General features: G+C 48.6%; 1 protein-coding gene across 1 annotated transcript in view; it reads right to left on the bottom strand.

Moving 5' to 3' along the window:
* LOC8039642 (growth arrest-specific protein 2) overlaps positions 1 to 19870 on the bottom strand; it is a 122997-nt gene that overhangs the window by 7598 nt on the left and 95529 nt on the right. Inside the window, exons 3-6 of the mRNA XM_029981559.4 lie at positions 19337 to 19478; positions 13936 to 14185; positions 10938 to 11226; positions 1052 to 1150 (exon numbers count right to left, since the gene is read on the bottom strand). Of these exons, the coding sequence (XP_029837419.1) occupies positions 1052 to 1150; positions 10938 to 11226; positions 13936 to 14185; positions 19337 to 19478 (780 nt within the window). The remainder of the gene's footprint in view (positions 1 to 1051; positions 1151 to 10937; positions 11227 to 13935; positions 14186 to 19336; positions 19479 to 19870) is intronic.

The raw sequence follows: 19870 nt of genomic DNA, 5'->3' as shown, positions 1-19870 counted from the left end.
TCACTTTTACTCCAGAAAACGTAATAGAAGTGCAGCTACAAGTTACAGTTTGAAGTAATGCACTGTAGTTAAAAGTAGCAGAAAAGTGATAATGTGTTACTAGCCAAGACTGGCAAGAACTCAATCATGCACCCTCAGCATCCCAAGAAATTCAAAACTAGGACTGTGCGAGGCCTTTTCCGTGTTAAAAATGTAACCAAACACAGCGACATGCCTGTGTTTTAAGATACAGCCCTGAAAAAGGGGCATGTCATAAGGTTCCCGAGAAGAGAAGCCTGTCGTAATGTTTGGTTGCATTTTTGAACAAAGGAAAAAGGCAAGGTGAAACTGTAATTTTGGGTTTCCTAAGATGTTTAGTGTGCATAGATTAATTAAGCTTGCACCAAAAAAAAAGACTATCTCAGTAGTCGCTTTAGTGCCCCTTGAAAGGAACCGTAAATCCTTCTGCAAAAACACAGATCTCCAATGCAAAACTAAATACGGACAAATTCTTGATTCTTGTTTTAGCGACATGTCTGTGCCTCTGAACGAACCTGCTAAATTAGTTCTGTGTTCCTTTTTTCCGTTTTTTGGGAGGGGGGCGGCAGTTTTTTTTGTTTGTTGTTGCCTTCCTTTCCCTTTGTGTCGAGTAGGTAGGGCCACAAAGTTGGTTTTTGTTTGAAACCAACTTGAAAACAAACCAAGTTGATTGGTTTGGTTTGAGGGTTATTGTTACCTTGTGTTGGGTAAACCTCCGTTGTCTGACCTCTTGTTGGTAGTTTCTTCGTGGTTTTTTTTTTTGTTGTGTTTATTGCCAAGTGTATGCTTCTGCTAGGCCATCAGCATGCTTTTTGCTAGGCCATCAGCATGCTTTTTTAAAAATGTCTTGTCGTAATAAAAGTTTACATGTTTGGAGATATATGTCGTTTGTCTCCTTTTTTTTCCCCCTGCTCCCAAATTACTAAGTTTACCTTAATCCGGTCTACTTGTACTCCCGCTTTAGTTTGAATATCGCTACTCTCTGGGATTTCTTCACAGTCTCACGTTTTCTCAGGCACCAATGGGAACTCACCCTGACAAAGTAGATGCGTCCCCCGATGCAGTACCTTCCCTCGGAAATGCGCTTGATCTGGGTTTCGTTTTGGCACACACGACTGGCTATTTTCCGGACCTGGAACGACACATCATGCATCTGTCAGGAAGCATGCTAAACTTTTTCTTTCCCATTCAGGACAGTTCATAGGGTGTATGCAAAAACAATGAGCAAGTATCATGCAGTGTAGTATGAAACGACATTCCAAGGAAAGATGTTCCTAGTACACCTTCCTGAAATGTGTTCCTGGAACGCATTCCTTTGAAAAGAAATGGTGGAACATGGCCCTTTCATCTTGCATTGGTGGAACTGGAACTCGTCACATTTTCAAAAAAACGACAGGATTGTAATTTTTTTTTTTTTTTTTGTTTATACATTTGCAGTTTTATCCAGATTTAGTACACATTTAGACTTTTTATCATCGACCATTTCAACCTGGGACTTGAAGGAGTTGAGAAGTGTCCCAGAGACAGTCGAAAACAAAGAACTGGCAGAAATATGATTGTGGCGACACGACACATAGTTCGATGTGGATATTTTTGCTCTCTTGCTTTATTTTATCTATAGATTATCCAGCACAATATTTAATTAAAATATGCAAGTGTGACATTAATGTAATGACATGTTAGAGCTTTAGAAATGCAAGAGAACCTTTTGAAACCCTGCAACATGTAAAAGGAACTCATTCCAGGATTGAGAAGGAAAAAGGAACACACTATCGTTCCTGTTTTGGAGGATTGTGTACAGCACTAGTGTCACGCAACATTGTACCATACAGACATTTTGAAAATCCTTCTATCAGCACTAACAGGATGTCATGACAGACAATGAGACTACATTTCACACAAATAGTCGGCGTTGCAACAACATTGTGTGACCAGAGGATAGTCAAGAAGCACACCAGAATTAGAATCCTCAGTGATATGAATACAACAAGACAGTATTCTCTAATATACCGAATTAACAAACACCCTGGAGCAGCCCATAAATTTGGGCTGCTCCAGAGTGTATAATAATAATCATTATTATATAATATTAATTATAACAATAATAATATATTTATTTATTTATATTTATAATAATAAAAATAATAATAATTATATTGCAAATATGAAACATCAATACAAAAGAAAGCAAGTCTGCCAAAAGCGGTTTGAAGGACTAGACTCGGCATCGACGTAGAGAAAAAACAGTTATATATAAACATAGCATAAGACGAAAGTAAACACAAGTTACAAAAATTGCAGACAATCCTGCAAGAAAAAAAGAACTCGCCAAAAAAAAACAAAAAAACAGACCACCAAGCATAATGGTTCCGGAAAATTAACAAACAACATAGAGTAGAAAACATAATACAAAACTATTAATAATAATAATAATTTATGTACACACAATGTATTCAAAACGACACTATAGTCGGTGACAGGTCAAGAACAAAGTGGAAGCTCCTCCCACCTCTTTCCACTTCAGAAGAGCGAAACCTCTCCAGCGTTCGCTCTGCTGAAGTGGAAAAAGGTGGGAGGAGCTTCCATTTTGTTCTTGACCTGCCACCGCCTATAGGCAGGTTCGTCGAAGCCAACAAGGGCTTGTAGGACTGAACCTAAGTAGTAGTGGTAAATAAGGGTGTATTAGAAAATTTTAAAATAAAGCAGAAAAACAGCAGATGGCCTTTTGCACAATAATGCACAAAAAATAACACACATAATAACAATAATAATGATAAAGTAAATACTGTAGGGTTCTCGTCCGATTCCCCAGGCCCCTGTCTCCGGATGAACGTGACACAGCAAACGCATAGCTCTCGGCAGAAGGGGTTTATTCCACTCACATTCTGCTGGGGGTTTCGGGATCGGGAGAAGTGATCGAGGAGGCCTGGAGGGGGTGCGCCGCCACTGTATGCTGCATGCCGATCGTCCGTGCGGTGCTAGTCCACACCGCATCCTGTGAACGTCGCCGTCGAGGGTCAAATCCGGGGTCTAAGTCCGGACCATGTCACCGGGCCGTCGCCCGAGCCGACGTCGCGGTCGCCACCCCCGCGCACGTCCGTCGTGGCCCGTTTCCCGCGCAAGAGTCCCCTTTGCCAATTTCCCGTCGTCCGTCGTCCCAACCTCCCCCGCTCCCGCCGTCGCCGCGCACCAGACCGGCGGGGGCCTCTTGTCTCCCATCGTGGGCGGTCTCTCGCTCGAGCTCCCCGTCTGGCTCTGCCGTAGCACGTGCAGGGCCTTGGGCGCCGACGCTGTCCGGGAGGGAGGGTCCTGGATGTCCACCGCCAACGCCGCCAACGTCTTCCAGATGGGTCCCGAGGCAGGAGGTTCTCGGGCACCAAGCTTCAAAGGCGCCGCCCTCGCCAAGGCGGCATCCGAAAACGAGTCCTCAGGCGCCGGCGTCCGGTTGTCGACGAGAGGGGGGCTGACAAGACCCCACACCATCCCCCCCTCAAACCAAGGCCCGGGGGTCATGAAGGTCAGAAGTGGAGGTTGCGGAGATGACCCAAATACCGCACGGGAGCTCAGCTGAGTGTCGCCGATAATGGCGATCACCCTTGATGATCGCGGCCTGGGTGTCAAACGAGGCAAGCCCGCGGGGACAGCTCATTCGCCGGGAAGCTCGAATAGGCAGTGCACAGTCCAGAAGCGGGCCCAGAGCACCACCGCTCACAGCGCGCACGGGCACTAAGTCGCACACAATACACCAAAATTGAAAGCCCCTTCCACCCCAGTGTTCGAGACAGAAAAACGAACGCCAACAAATCGCGGCACTGAATATCGTACGGCGTGACGAAGCCAAATCTTCAGCTCAGTGTGCATGCCACAAGATACAAACGAAGCTCTTCGTTCTAAAACTATTAAACATACACTCATCAAGGTCGTCACGCTACATGTTCAAAAGATGTACCCAAAAATTAAACGTATCATCAACTCAGGAAGCATGCAACAACACCAAACTATTGTCAAAATGTATAGTCATTAAACAACCATTGTTCTTATACAAAACAACCCAATCGCTCTCTACTAAAATGTTACATAATCTACGGGAGCGCTAGAGAATCGCTTCTCCGACAACAGAATTCACTTTTCACACAGCTAAATCACTTGTGATGAAAACACAAAACATCAGCACAAAAGATAACCTTCTTCACGTCACAAGCAGCTACAAATCCTGCACCATTCGCGAGGTGCGATACACAATAACCATACGAACAAAACCTGCCGCTGACAGTACCAATTAACATTACGCATATTCACGTAGACATCGTTCGCGACTCTTACGCCACCAGCAAGCCACTACTACGGTACGCGGCATGCCGTCATCGGGTTGGATAGCCGCCACCCAGAGAGGCATGTGCCCCGCGGTACCGGCCATTGAGGCCAGCACAAGGGGACAACATTTTGATATGCCGGATGGTGCGCCCAGCAGTAGCAAGTCTATTGGACGTCCTTCTTACAAGGCCGTGTACCAGAGGTTGCCGCGTCACTGTTCGGGGATAATCTCCAAACAAGAGCGATGAGCGTGCAACGGGGGTACATACCGAAGTGTAGTGGAGTGACCACTATGGAGTCCTGCCCTGCACAAGCTCGAAAGTTGAGATCAACGCATTGACGCACATTCAAATTCTTCCCCGGCCAAGCCACAACGCCGCATGACTGAAAAGTCTTCTTGCGACTGTCAAGGTCGGCCAGGATTGAGCAATGGAGGTACCTCATCTACGCGTCTCGCAACTCTTCTATTCTCAATCCAAGAACGAGTCCTTGGATGAACGCAGCAGGGTAGGCACAAAGCCCGCCCCAGACCAAGTCAAAGCACCGCATAACTCAAAAGTCTTCTTGCGACTGAAAAGACTGGCCAGGTTCGAACAATGTGAGCACCCCGCACGCGCCTTTTCTCTTCCGCGCTACAAGCGCGACACCAAAGTGTCATATAATCTAAACGGCCGATCTTGGAAATGGACGAGTTAATAAACTATGTTTGCTTCGCATAAACCGTTTCCGCAGCGTCGAAGTGTTTACCGCATTTACCGCTGGCTTCCAACACCCGCTGGTCATTCATGCAAAAGCTGCAGTTTGTACAGCGACGGGCTGACCTAACGCACAACAGTTATAGGCCGCCGACGTCCATGCCGCTGCCATAATTTCTAGGCTTCCCGGGCACCCGCCGACGTGAACCGTACGTTTTTCCGGGCCTCCCGCGCAGCTGTACAGGATAAAACTATCAACAACTCGTCTCATTATCGCAAGACCGCCACCTCCTTCGTGAGGCTCTTCACTACACGAGAACGGCTCTTTCCCCACCTAACCGTCTTTCCCTCTTTTACTCTAACACGTTATCCCTCCGCACGCCCTCGCGTCCCAACGCGTTCCAAACACGGCGAAGAACCTGTACCATGCCCAGCGGCAACGCAGGGCACGCACTTTTCCGCCCCCTCTCCGGGCATGGGGACAACAACTCGAGAGTAATCTCCGCCCGAAGCGCAAACTCCGATATGGCGGTGTGAGGGTCCGGCAAAAACTGCCCGCAATTAAGCGGGATCACCCCCACGACTCTTCAGCCAGGGACGAACAGAACTTAACAATCGCGTCAACCTGGACCCCACGGAGCATTACACACAGCCACTGATAAGGTGGGCACGGAAACTCGGTGGCTTTCAGAATTCCGATGCAGTCACACCAGGCATCGCGTATCCGGCAACACTTGGGGGGATTAGTCCCAAGGTGTCACCTCTGGCCGCAAGGTACTGCATCAGTGCGGTCGAAGCCACAAGAGCACATATTGTACGCAAACGCTGTGGACGCACGGTACTCAAAACCGCGCCGACAGCTCAAACAAGGCCAGCTGGGAGCGAGCGTGCAGTAAAACTAGAACGCTAGGCTCCCCTCGGACAAAATGCAGTTCGGGAATAATTTCTCGATGCAGTCCGTGCAACCGCCGTCCGCAATGCAAGTAGTATTGAGATACTCCCACAGCGAACCCTCTCTGACGCGAGCAGTCGAAAACAGTCAATCCAAGGCACTGCAACGACACGCGAACAAAGGCGGCTGCGCGCGTCCAATCGCCCAATAAATGAGCTGACATCTCACCCATCGGACGTGGACGGCCGGAGGGGCAGTTGGGGCGACGGAACACCCGACACTGCAGGCCTCAAAAAGGGCGGGAATATCCACGCACAATGAACACCTGCGCGGCATCAAGAGGCTGAAGAATAAACCTGCCAGCATCCGACGGCACAGATAAACAGTGGATTAAGGCGCTCCTCGCCACAGGGGATAAACTCCTGGTTGATTGGGACAAAGGATTGTCAGCAAAGACAACGTCTATGTCCGCGCTTCCTCATCAAGCAAACGATCATGTCGGAACTCGTGCGGCGTTGCTACAACGAGGATCGCCCCCAAAAGGAGTGCGGAAGCAATGCCCCAATCCAACCGGAAACAGACCAGGAATCGGAACTCTAGCCTGAATGTAATTCAGGCCCCACGTTGGGCGCCAATAATGTAGGGTTCTCGTCCGATTCCCCAGGCCCCTGTCTCCGGATGAACGTGACACAGCAAACGCATAGCTCTCGGCAGAAGGGGTTTATTCCACTCACATTCTGCTGGGGGTTTCGGGATCGGGAGAAGTGATCGAGGAGGCCTGGAGGGGGTGCGCCGCCACTGTATGCTGCATGCCGATCGTCCGTGCGGTGCTAGTCCACACCGCATCCTGTGAACGTCGCCGTCGAGGGTCAAATCCGGGGTCTAAGTCCGGACCATGTCACCGGGCCGTCGCCCGAGCCGACGTCGCGGTCGCCACCCCCGCGCACGTCCGTCGTGGCCCGTTTCCCGCGCAAGAGTCCCCTTTGCCAATTTCCCGTCGTCCGTCGTCCCAACCTCCCCCGCTCCCGCCGTCGCCGCGCACCAGACCGGCGGGGGCCTCTTGTCTCCCATCGTGGGCGGTCTCTCGCTCGAGCTCCCCGTCTGGCTCTGCCGTAGCACGTGCAGGGCCTTGGGCGCCGACGCTGTCCGGGAGGGAGGGTCCTGGATGTCCACCGCCAACGCCGCCAACGTCTTCCAGATGGGTCCCGAGGCAGGAAGTTCTCGGGCACCAAGCTTCAAAGGCGCCGCCCTCGCCAAGGCGGCATCCGAAAACGAGTCCTCAGGCGCCGGCGTCCGGTTGTCGACGAGAGGGGGGCTGACAAGACCCCACAATACTGATAAAGTTAATAATGATAAAGTTACTAATAATAACTTATTTGCACAGTTCCATTTATCCACTCGCCAGCGTGATCAGGCTCGACAGAAAGGTGAAGACACTATGCCATTGTGCCCAAAATCTCGCAACTAAGTGGGTGTAAAATTGCTCGCGGCCTCGGCTGCATAATGATGACCATTGACAATCCCGAAGTAGGGGTAGCAAAACGTGCTAGCAGTACGCAAACCCTTACTAATACTGCCAAAATCAAAAAAAAATAAAAAATTGCATTACGAGCCTACGACATGATACGTTTAACAGCGGCAGCAAGGTTGTGGTGTGTTTTCCTGCCATATCTAGCGGAGAGACTGAATTGCTGCATAGGTCACGTGACGTCAATTTTCCCACTAAATCTAGCGGGGAAACTGGATTGGTGCACAGGTCACGTGACGTAAATATTTCCGCAAAATTTAGCGGGGAAATTGTTTCGTTTACGCTCACGCCGTCACGAAACCGGGAGCCGGGCCACTACCAACTCTAAAAATTTAACAATATGAGTATTGCCCAAAACAAAAGAGAGGTACTAAACAAATCCACAAGCTTTATTTTACGGTGGCTTGGTATATTTTAGCCGGAGTGCCTTTTAAAACGGCCGCTGCTTTTTAAGCGCGTGTGGCCCCGATAGATAGCGCTACTTGCTAACCAACTCCTAGCTACGCCTAGCCACGATCCTTGCTCCAGCCACAGAGCTCAACTATCTAAACGGTACGTTTTCTTTCTACAGCGACAGATGGCGCCACCCTACCGATGCCGCAGCCCTAGCTGCAGCCGACTCCCGCTCGGTTTGCCCCGCACAGCCGCACATCTGGCTAGCAGACGACAACGGGTCTTCCGGTTCCCATTGTCAATGCGGACAACGGACAGCGCATGCGCGAAACTCCGCAGACATCCCAGTCCTCCCAGATCCATAACCGCGCAGCATTCTTCGACTAAGAACCGATACCACGTCTAGGGCAACACGGGGCTAGAAGATGGGATGCGCCCAAAACGAGCAAGCAACAGACTCGGGAGGAACACCAGTGACTTGATATCCGGAGGCTAGGCGAGCGCGTCGGCTCGCATTTGCATCCGCGGAAAATCGATGAGGACCTTGCCCTAAAGCCTCATCGTAAAAAAAAAAAAAAAAAAAAGAAAAAAAGAAAGAAAAAAAAAGCTGTTTTGATTATAAAAAGCATGGGAAGAGAAAAAAAACAACAACAAGAAAGTAGTTCAGTGGGGACGGAAAATCTGTCTGAGCTGAATCATCGGCGGTGGCACCGCCGTTGCTACCGTTGGCACGTTGTGTGTTGCTTTGTATTTCGTTACTTGCTATTGCGCGGTATGAGGGAAAAAAAATGAATAAAGAAGAGGCAGCTCATCTTTTAGCTAATAACCTCGTCTCGTATTATACGGACGCCAGTGATCGCGTATAAATACTTATGAGCAGTCGTAGGGTGCGCTTGTTATTCTGGAACTGCATTGAACGCAATGTTGAATGGCCGTTTTTTTTTAGGTTTTTATCTAAAAAAAAAATAAAAGAAGCCTCGTCTCAAGGTGTCGTTGACAGTCATCAAATTCTCCGATTTTTGGTTTTTAGATTAAAATTTATGCCAACAAATTGACAGATGCGATTGTGCCTGAAGACATCATCGAGAATAGATTTTTTTTTTTTTTTATCTGGCATAAAGGATGACATTACACGCACGGGAACTTCACGTTTTAAAAAGCTACCTCAACCACGCGAGAGAAAAGAATGATACAATTACTTCTACGATTAAAGCATAGAGGGCCGGGCCGTAGTTCCAAGATGGCGGAAGAGACGGGGATAGATGCTGCGCTCGTCAGTGCGCTGAAATAATTTAGCGCTGGTCAGTGCGCTAAATATAACTTATTTGTGTACAAATGAGAAAGGTTCAGGTCAGGAGCATATTTTAGGTGACGGAGATGTTGATGTGCGTTAGGAAGTGAGCATGTTGATATTTAAAAAAAAGTTGCGGGAATCTCAATTTGCGAAGCTTTGTGGAGGGCGAGCGCGTTTTGGGCACCGGCCACGTCGCTTCTTGTGGCAAAATATTTTCGAGGGTGATGAAGATTTCATGGTGTTTGCGCTTTGCATGGCCATGAGTGCTCTAAAAAACGAGCCGCGCGCGCTGACCTTTATGCTACGGAAGAGCCAGCGTTCACAGCATTGATGTCTTCGCAGCAAAGGCTCACAACTCGCTCCTCACTATCGAGAATTTAGTGTATTGGAACACATGATCAAACTGGGCAATGGTTATTGATAGGAAGGTTTAGGACAACGTGAGCGCATGCTACCGTACGGTGCAGCGTTGCAAGCGGAAGCTCGCGCTGCGCCTTTTTGGAGCATAATTTTCAGCGCGCGCCAGGAGCGTTGCCGTGATCACAGCAGACTGCGGTAACGCTATGCCAAAACTGCATATTAAGGTCATCGGCGTGTTTAGGGGTTTCATTTATTCCTGTATCAAGAACAAATATTTTATTATACGGTACAATGTTTGTACCGCGTTATTTGCAACGTTTCGACCCGCCCCGCCCAAACTGCCCGTTCTAATCTCGTCACGAACGGCTGCAGCTAATACAGGCGCGCCTAAAATGCCTCGATAATTTCTTTGTTTGCCTTTGTAATTACCTGAAAGTAATTAGGCGTATTCTCTCTTTTGAAAGTGCCCGGAGCAAATGGTCATGTTCCTTGTAACGGCCTTAAAACGCGAACCCATTCGCAATGTCGTTTGCTCGACAAGTTTTCTCATACTTAAAGCAAAAAGTTTGCTCGACCAGTTTTCTCCTACTTAAAGCAAAATGCATAATTATCGACTACAACCACTAACACCAGACAGCAGAACGTTTCTTCAAGCGATAAGTAAAAATGAATGCATGATTCGGTAGCCAGCCACTGCACCTGACGATGCGCGTACGGTTCCGAAATTCTTTGTAGAACAATAAAGGAAACAGGGTCACTGGACACATCTATGCGTCAAAAAAGTGCAGCTCAGCTTTATGTACGTAGTGAAGTACAAGAATGTGAGCTTAAATTCTCGGACCCTCTTCGTCTCTGGGACAGAGGAGGGGAAGGGGAGCGAGCTTACCAGGGAGCCGCGAGCCGCACTTGGACCCGCGAAGAGCCGCAGTTTGGCCTGATGTATACACTCAACGTCTAGTAGTATTTAACAACATCTTTCACACTATCTGCACACTGAACATCTAATATTCTTGCACCTCAAGAAAAGGATAAGCTAGGTAAGGTTACATGCCGTCAATGAAGCTGGTTTAGGTTCGCGTAAACGTTTAGGTTAAGTTAAAAAGGCACTAAAGTGGATTCTGAGGTCGTCTCTCTGTAGATCCAAACTGAATCTACGAGCCCTAAGCGTCTGATAAAACCCAAAAGTAGAATAATGCGTGATCTATTTCCAACCAAACCCCCCCCCCCCCCCCCCCCCTCCTCCGCCCTCGCCTTCTTTCTATATATATGTGAAACAAAAAGTGTTCCACAATGTTTCGTCGTGTTTTAAACGAAGAAAAAAAAAACACACATAATAGTACTTTTGGGTTTTCTGAGATCCTTAGGCACATGGATAGAGTTGAGGCCATAAAAGGAACTCAAAATCCCCTTTAGTGCCCTGAACACAGGTCCGGTTGGAGGCACCTTCTGGTCGAGGTCCGAGGGCGACTTGTGCTGCTCCTTCTTGCCCCTGGGCTGCTTGAGCTGCGCTGGCTGCGGCGGCGTCGGACTGGGCGTGGACGACAGGCCGTTCAGGGAGCCGTCCAGGGAGTCCGCGCCCCCGTCGCCGGTCTCCGCCGGCAGGCCCGAGTCCCGCCCGCCGTCCTCGTCCACCTCCTTGTCGCCGGGCTCCAGCACACCGTTGGACTCGCCGGCGGCGCCCGAAGGCTCGGGGACCCCTGGCGTCGTGCCGTTAGCCCCGTCACCCGCAACCCTGGACGAGAACGATGGACGGTCAGCGCCACTTCAACCAACTCGCTCACGAACACGTTAGATTACCCTCGCTCACGCTTACCGCGTCATTCTACCTGACTAAATGACTTTAGGGATACTCACGCACTTGCGACTGCTGACGACCGGCTGCCTAGCTGGTCATTAGCAGGGGCAAGTGTTTTAAGTCTCTCCTTAAAGGCCCGTTCACACTCTTGCGACCGAGTAAGAGTGAGAGAGCTCCGCTACAGCGCATTCGGTCCCAAGAAGTCGCAAAAGGCTTAAAAACCGGTCTGGTCTCTCTCGGTCGCAAGAGTTTGAACGGGCCTTAAGCAAGAACAAATGGTGATTCACACAGTTGCGTTGAATCCGACCGGGTGCGAGGGTTGCTATGGGAACAGCTGTGTTGCCTCCAACAAAACGGGGAAAAACCGGCTTTGCTGGAGCCAAGGCAGATGCTGCCATAGCAACCCTCGCACTCGGTCGGGCTCAACCAGTAAGCAAGTAAGCAGTCGCAAGAGGCTTCAAAACGGTTTTAAGCGTTTCCGGTCGTAAGCAGTCGCAAGTATGTGCACCAGCTTTCATGAGTTCACGATGTGATGGGGAGGGACTTGGTGAACTCTGATGAGTTCATAATGTGATGTTGAGTGACTTTGTACGATCTGAAGACGGAAGAATTTATGGGCTTGAGTGATTTCGTGAACTCTGATGAATGCATGATGAATTGGATGACTTCGCATGATGTGAATTCGAAATAATTTATGGGCTTCAGATTGAGTTGCTCCACAATTCACGAGCCACGGACATTAGGCTACGGCCCCAAATTGTACGCTACCATTCGGACCTCCGCACGTTTTCTGCTTCCGCGGATGAGCCCCGTTTCTTCCCGGTCTGTGGACAGCTTTATGACTTGCAGCTGCAGGACTAGACGCGATGGCGGTGGGGTCGATTTACCGAGGGAACGACGGGGGGAATTGGGGAGAGGTGCGCCGAGAGGGGATAGCTTGGCCGAGTGACTTTAGGGTGTGGGGGACCAGTCGAACGAAGGAACTTGAACCTGAAAGGAGATCGCGGCGACGCCGACCCTGAACAGTGAACGAACGATGCCTTCGTATATCTCTGTAATCCAGTTAAAAGAATTGTCCGGCCAAATTCAGTGTTCGAGAAAACAACTGAATATCATTGTTATTGCCTCGAAACGCATCGTCCGTGCAATATTTGAATTTTATATGCCACTCTGCATGTGTAATTAAATTTTAAACTGCTCCAATCGCATCCTAGCATAAGCGTTGTTCTCGTTGGCAACACTGAAGCTCTGGCGTCACATAACGCAATGCGAGCATTTTCGTCTCGTCCTTTGCCTGCGAGTGAGTGCCGATGCGTGCTCCATTTTTGTTGTTGTGCTCGACTTGTTTCGTGGATGGGTGAGATTTTTGTTGCGCGGTTGGGTGCCACAAGCACCGATCAGCACCTGCGATCCACGAGACTTGCAGCGAGACGATAAAAATGGATCGTTGCCGTGCGTAGGGAGCACTGTGTTCTCTTCAGGATCGAGATCCCGCTTATGCAGCAATCATTTCACAGAAAAGAGCTACGAGCTGAGTTCTAAGCAGACAGAAGGCTCGTAAGATGAGGTGTGATGCTGTGCCAACGATATTGAACTTGACTACGTCCACCCACTCCACGCCCAAATCGGATCAATCGGTTCGATTATGCAGCGAAACCGAAACCAACAGCTAAGCCATCTTGAAACGATACCAAAAGTTATATTTAGCACGCGTGGAGCCCGATTTTGCTTGACCCGCGTGTGAAAATAGGGCGTGGCTACGATTCACCAAGCTCGTGGGAGTCAAGTGACGATCTAGAAATGCTGCATGTATTCTGAACAATTCGCCGTTTGCCTTCGACCCGCGGACATCGCCTCCGAGGGAACGACCCACACCCTCATCACCAATACCGTGGATCCGCCGCTTCGTGGACCCAGATGCCGCTTCAGAAGCAAAATCTGCGTCCTTCTCTTTGCAAGCGCTGCTTGTCCGATCGGCATACGTCTGCTCGAAGCTAACGGCTGTTTTCGAGTAATATCCAGCTAAAAGGCCCGACTCTTTGGCACACGCCTAGGAGACTATATAATTCGAAACAAAATACGAGACATCCATCGACCAACGCTTGTTATTTCGACCATCCGACAATCCTTTGGGTTTTGTGACGTCACGCGGCAGCTACGGATGTCAGCCACTAATACTGGCGAAATTCACGGTGCAGTTTCGTACACATGCTCATGAACGCCTTAATTAATATTGGGACATCATATATCAGAATAAAAATTACGTTTGCCTATATGAATGCTTTCTCGACGTAACGAGCGTAAAAACTTAAGTACTTCCGGTTTAGACTGGACAATCCCTTTAATGTAATATAGTTTTTTTGTTTATTTGCGACCCTCATTAAATTAGTTCAGAACTGCGCGCAGCTTTTGCCACATGGGTGGTGTACGAAGGAGAATGACTTCGTGAACTCAGATGAGTTCATGACATGATGGTGAGTGACCTTGTGCGATACATTTTGGTCTAATATAACAAGACATAAATTGCGGGAACACCTGAAGTGTAAGAATATGCCACTCAATTTTCCCGCTAGATTGAGCGGAGAAACGCTTCCCTCTGCATTTTCGGGACATAGAGGCGAAGGCTTCAACAGCAGACGTGCTCACCCGTGCTCTCCGCTGGAGTCCGAGAGGCAGGAGTGAGCCCTGGAGAGAGCGGGCGACGAGCAGGTGGACGACGCCGAGTCCTCCTGAAGGGTGTCGGCGGCGTCCTGGCCGAGCCTGAGCAGCGTCTTCTCCTGCTCCTCAATCTCCTCCTCGAGCTTCACCAGCCCCGGCGGCTCTACGCCAAAGCGGGACGCGATGCGGCCCAGCTCGAGTAGGCACAGCACCACGCACCGGGGCTGGCTGTGCAGAACTGCCAAGCAGAAGACGGGGGAAAAAGATTCAACCGCCACCTTGATCTTAAAAGCCCCATAAAATATGCTTAAAAGCACCATAAAATATGCTTGTTTCCGGAGTTTATTTCACGTAAAATTCGAACGGCGTGTTCCAAAATTAATTTTTCGAAAAAAAAAAAAAGATTCACCCGCGATTTTGATTATTAAAGCCTTATAAATTAGGAGTGTGTGTTTTCGGAATTTAATTTCTTGTGAAATTCCGAGGCTGTTTTTCGGAGTTCATCTTTCGCTGAAAATTCTGGAGCTATCGGAGTTTATTTTTGCTATAGAGTAGCAATTCTTTGAAATTCTGAGTTCATTTTACTGTGTTCCCAATGAAAAAAAAAAAGACTCCGTACGATGATTCGTTGTCTTGAAGGAACCTTGACGAGCTGAAAAACAAACCCCTTTTATTTTTTAGTAGTTTGAGATTTTAAAGGAAAGTGAAGTGGCATCTCTTCAGGACCACTGGCCATGAGCTCTTATAATTTTTTTTGTTGTTGTTGTAAAACAACGTCTTCTTGTGTTTTTTATTTCGCCATTGTGACCTCGAAATTCGGTGTTTTTCGGAATCCGAATTGACGATAATTAACGAAAAAGTAATTAGGGAATTTTTTTTTTTTTAGATTTATATGAAAACACAGAACTTTACCTACATTAGGATTCTGTCTTTTCGGATAAATCCGATAAACTCCACAAAAACATCTGCCGGCAAAAGTTTCGACAATTAAAAACTTCGAATTCCGAAATCATGATGGCAAAAAAAAAAAAGCGAAAAAATACATAATATTTCTAATAAAGTTCGGCAGAGTGCAAGGTTAGCGATGCTGAGAAAATGCAAATTCATTTTTGTTTATTTTGGACAACTGACAAAGGAGAGTTCCCCGTTTATCTCGTCAAGGTTCGTTTCATGGGGCAGTGCACTTCTGGACCATGACAAAAGCCAATGTTCCCGCTTCCACTTTGGACCATACTATTTTTCTCTTCTTAGAGGGAAGAGGGGTTGTGTTTTTATTAGTAAAATATGTGAACCTATAGATTTCATAGGATAAGGAGAACCAGCTGAAATTTTTATGCGTCCAGGGGCGTTTACCGATGTTTATTAAAGAAACACTTGCTTGCCGAATTTGTCGTGGGACAGTCAGTACTGTCGATCGCGAGGGCGCCAATGATATTTGCAGCTGAAGGAATATGTTTTCATACCAGCAATTTTTGTTTATGAATTTAGTAAACGTTCTTTTGTCCCGAATTTCCAGCGACAAATAAACACCGAAAACAACTTTCGAATTCTACAAAAACTATCTATAATGCATGAAATGCAGAATAGTTTAAATTTGTTTAGAAGATATTAAACAGTCATGTGGGGGACTACATCTTTATAAAATTCCCCGCCCAATTTTCCGTGAAAACTGGCTAGGTACAAAAGTCAAGTGACGTTAATTTTCTCGCCATATTTAGCGGGAAATAAATGGGTGTATGCGTCACGTGACGTCCCTTTTCCCGCTAGATTTAGCAGGAAACTAAATTTGCGTGTAGCTCACGTAAGGTCAATTTTCCCGCTAAATTAGGCGGAAAATTGACGGATGGTCACAACTTCATGATTGGGGGGAGAGAGATCCGCTCAAAAGGATTTCATGCTTTTAAAAAAAGTTGTCCTTCATTCAGGGCCCCCAAAGTGAGACAGACTGCACTGCGCACCAAACCTATATATACACGGTTTCAAGCAAGATATGCGAACCGAGTATTTCGTGCCGCAAAGATTAACTACGCATCGCCGAAAGTTCTTGCTTTCCTATACAGCCATAAGATTTATAGCAGACGTTTTGCCAGCAGAAAGCAAAGTTCAGACAGAGAGAAGAGGGAGCCAGTGGCCCTCTTCTGGGAAAATACCGCTCAGTGGCAAGTACTAAACACAAGCGAACGGACAGTTCCACAGATTGTATAAAAGTCAATTACCAAGCAGCTGTACGAAATTACGAAGGCACATATGTGATGGCAGAAAAATGGTCCGTTTCTACTGCGCCTTCAGTATATGTTATGTCGTAACGCGTGTGAGCAAACCTCATTAACTCACACGCGCAATAATAGAAGTCTTCGACAGAGAACAAGAAACGCTCCAAGACAGGGGGAAAAGGCGAAGGACAACACAACACACAAAGTGTCAAACACAGCTGAAATTGTATTTCACAGAAGTTCCTGACTATATAGGGTTTCGGTGCGCCCCCCCATGTTAAACTTTCACCAGCTCGTTTGCGCCCTAACGTTTTGTTCGAAACATGCTATTCTTGAACTTACGCACATTTGCGAAAGTGCCCGGCAGACCTCCTTTGTTCCGCCTTCCTCCCTCGTTTAATTGCGAGGCCGCGGCTAATTCGATTTCGTCGACGCAGCCCCCAATCAACCTAAACAGTAGAGTGCTAATTGAAAAAGTGAAAGCCGCTTACAACTCCCTGTAACGCCGAATTAGAGCGCAGCTCTTGAGGAGGAGGAGGGAAGGGCGCTGGGGGGGGTTAGACTAACCAGGGGGGTCACGTGACCTTGGGGGTCACGTGACCCCCAATGCCGATGATGTCATCAGTGACGATGACGATGCGGGTACCGATGACGTCATTAGTGACGTCACTGATGACTTCACCAGTGATGATGACGATGACGATGCGAATGTCGGTGACGTCATCAGTGACGTCGCTGACGACGTCATCAGTGATGATGACGATGACGATGCGGATGCCGGTGACGACATCAGTGACGTCACTGATGACGTCATCAGTGATGATGACGATGACGATGCGGATGTTGGTAACGTCACCGGCATCCACATCGTCATCATCACTGATGACGTCACCGGCATCCACATCGTCATCGTCATCATCACTGATGACGTCACCGGCATCCACATCGTCATCATCACTGATGACGTCACCGGCATCCACATCGTCATCGTCATCATCACTGATGACGTCACCGGCATCCACATCGTCATCGTCACTGATGACGTCACCGGCATCCACATCGTCATCCTCATCGTCACTGATGACGTCACCGGCATCCACATCGTCATCATCACTGGTGACGTCATCATCACTGATGACGTCACCGGCATCCACATCGTCATCGTCATCATCACTGATGATGACGTCATCAGTGATGATGACGATGACGATGTGGATGCCAGTGACGTCAAAAGTGTCGATGACGTCATCGGGGGGTCACGCGACATCGGCGGGGTCACGTGACCTCGGGGGGTCAGGTGACCTCGAGGAGGGGGTCACGTGACCTCAGGGGAGTCACGTGACCCCGGTGGGGGCTCGCGCGGTGCATTATGGGAAATTTCCCATGATGCACCGCGCGGTTACGCCGACGCCGACGGCGACGCCGACGCCGCTCAAGCCGGAAACGGGCCCCTAAGAGCTGCGCTCTAAAAAGAAAGCCGTTTCAGGCGGTCATTTAACGACTGCTTCCGAGCTTAGTCAGTTAACCTTTCTTCGTCTTCGCTGCCCGGGCAGACTCCTGTCCGTCGAGCGTTTGTAGGCTAGCCAGAATGTTGAAGACACGGTTCGTTACACTGATTATGTACTGTCGTCACAAACGCATTCTGAAGAACCACAAAGTAAAACAAAGAGGGACCGGAAGGTGATATGGGAGCTCTTGCCACAAATTGGCTCTCGAACTTGAGGCGTTTCTTTGACACGCTTGTCGTCGGTTCGTCGACACGCGATTCGTCGACAACCACGGTGACGGACTAATTTCTAGATTCGTGCAAAGAACATAGGAATAAGCACTAGATTAAAAGAAAGGAAGATGGACACCTGCGCGCGCGAGGAGAAAAATAGATGGCGCACGATGCAGAGCGCCACAGGTCTCGTTCAACAGGCCGCAAGCAGCGAGAACGCGATGAGACGCCCCGGGTTGTTCAACACCGGAGCACCATGCACCGCGGGGGACAAAGGAAGGCGAGCACATCAACGACGCAATCGCGAACCCACGCACTCGAGGAAGCAGTGCACGTCGGGAGGAACCAAGGAGCCCCGTTGTTCGTGACTGCCAAAACAATTATGGCATCCCGCCCCCAACGCCGCCGCGCACTCTCCCGCCGTGTCACGAAATGCCCCGCTCGGAAGCGCGGCCACATCAAGGGGCAACGAACACTCGGTCGGGGCGCTTCGCAGACTCCTCCTCGGACACAACATCACTGAGAAAGGGCTTCATCTCTGATTGTCTGGAAACGAAACAAAAAAATAAAGAGAACAAGAAACGAAACACAAAACTACAGAGTGGGTCAAGACACAGCTAAGGTTGGAAGCTGTCTTTTATTCTTGTTTTTGAGCAAGAGCACCAGTGCCGAGTGGAAGAAAACACAGAACAGACATGGCGCAGATACGTATCTATATCTACCGAAATGAATGAACGGCTATCTATACCTCGAAACACTCAGCCTAAATGTTTTGCAAGCCTAATCTGAAGCATCCCCCGACTTCTAAGAAAGTCCATTTTTTCCCCCCCTTTTTTTTAGTGCATCACTGACAAGTTTTGGGATTTTTTCTTTTGTACACAGGGGTGAGAGTATCTATACCAATCAATATATATATATGTTTATATATATATGAATCTCTTATCCGTCTATATCCATCTACCAGTCTCTCTATCTATATCAACGCCATTCCCCGCACACACACAAACAACGAGCACAGACAAGAATAAGCAATACACACGCACACAAAGACACCGAGAAAAAAACAGTGTTTCCATATATTAGGTTAGTTTCTTCCCGTTTGTGGTCCCGCCGCTATCAAACTTTCCGGGTTACGTAGCCAATGACAGACATTTAATGTGTAGATACATGGTTTATTTTTCAGCCCGTGAGCTGTCAATTGCAGCAGACGAACTATCCAGCATATGATGTCAGTAACGTCCAGGTTTAGGCTCCGGAATAGTGCGGACAGTTCGAAAAAGCGGTTACTCCGCACGCGTACTGCCCACCGGTGACGTGTGTAAACAACAAGTCGGTGTACGCAAGCTTTCGGGAAGCAGAAATAAACTTAATCGCCGCGTGCCGCTTCCCGAGAAAAGCTGAAAGAGCGGAGAAGAAGGGGGCAGAAAACGGAATGAAGAAAGAATAAAGGACTCACCGAGGCCGTCGGACTCGAACATGACGGACTCGTTGACGCCGAACTTGCGACACCAACGGAGGAAGTTGTCCACGTTGTCGCGCGCAAAGAACGTCTCGGACTTGGCGTTCTCCCAGCACTTGAACTCGAAGCTGGGCACCGCCTGGGCGGAACAAGAGGAACGGTGCACGGGACGCGTCAGAAGCACGTCCAAGAGCTGTCGCGAGAAAAGCATTGTCGTGTCGACGTAATGTATTCGGGGGAGAGCGCGAACGGAGGTCGAAGGAAGAGAACAGACAAGGCGCGCTGTTTACAAACAAACGCCCGTTTTTTTCTGCGCAGAAACCCGATTGGCGAGAAGTGAAGGGGGCTGCGCGAGCGAAGAAAGTAGTGTCGCCACAGGAGCGTATAACTTCAGACGCCGCATGTTGATGTATGTGTATGGCCACGTGGCAGGCTTGGAAACCTAATAACGTTGTGGAAAACCAAGATCGACAGCCCTCTATAATACGTTGGATGACTGTATGAAAACACCCTGGTCACACCTGACAAAAT

This window comes from Ixodes scapularis, unplaced genomic scaffold (genome assembly GCF_016920785.2).
Source record: "Ixodes scapularis isolate PalLabHiFi unplaced genomic scaffold, ASM1692078v2 PGA_scaffold4__175_contigs__length_147842914, whole genome shotgun sequence".
Taxonomy (NCBI): domain Eukaryota; kingdom Metazoa; phylum Arthropoda; class Arachnida; order Ixodida; family Ixodidae; genus Ixodes; species Ixodes scapularis.
Note: the sequence above shows the minus strand (reverse complement) of the source record. Positions and strands in the feature narration are given on the sequence as shown.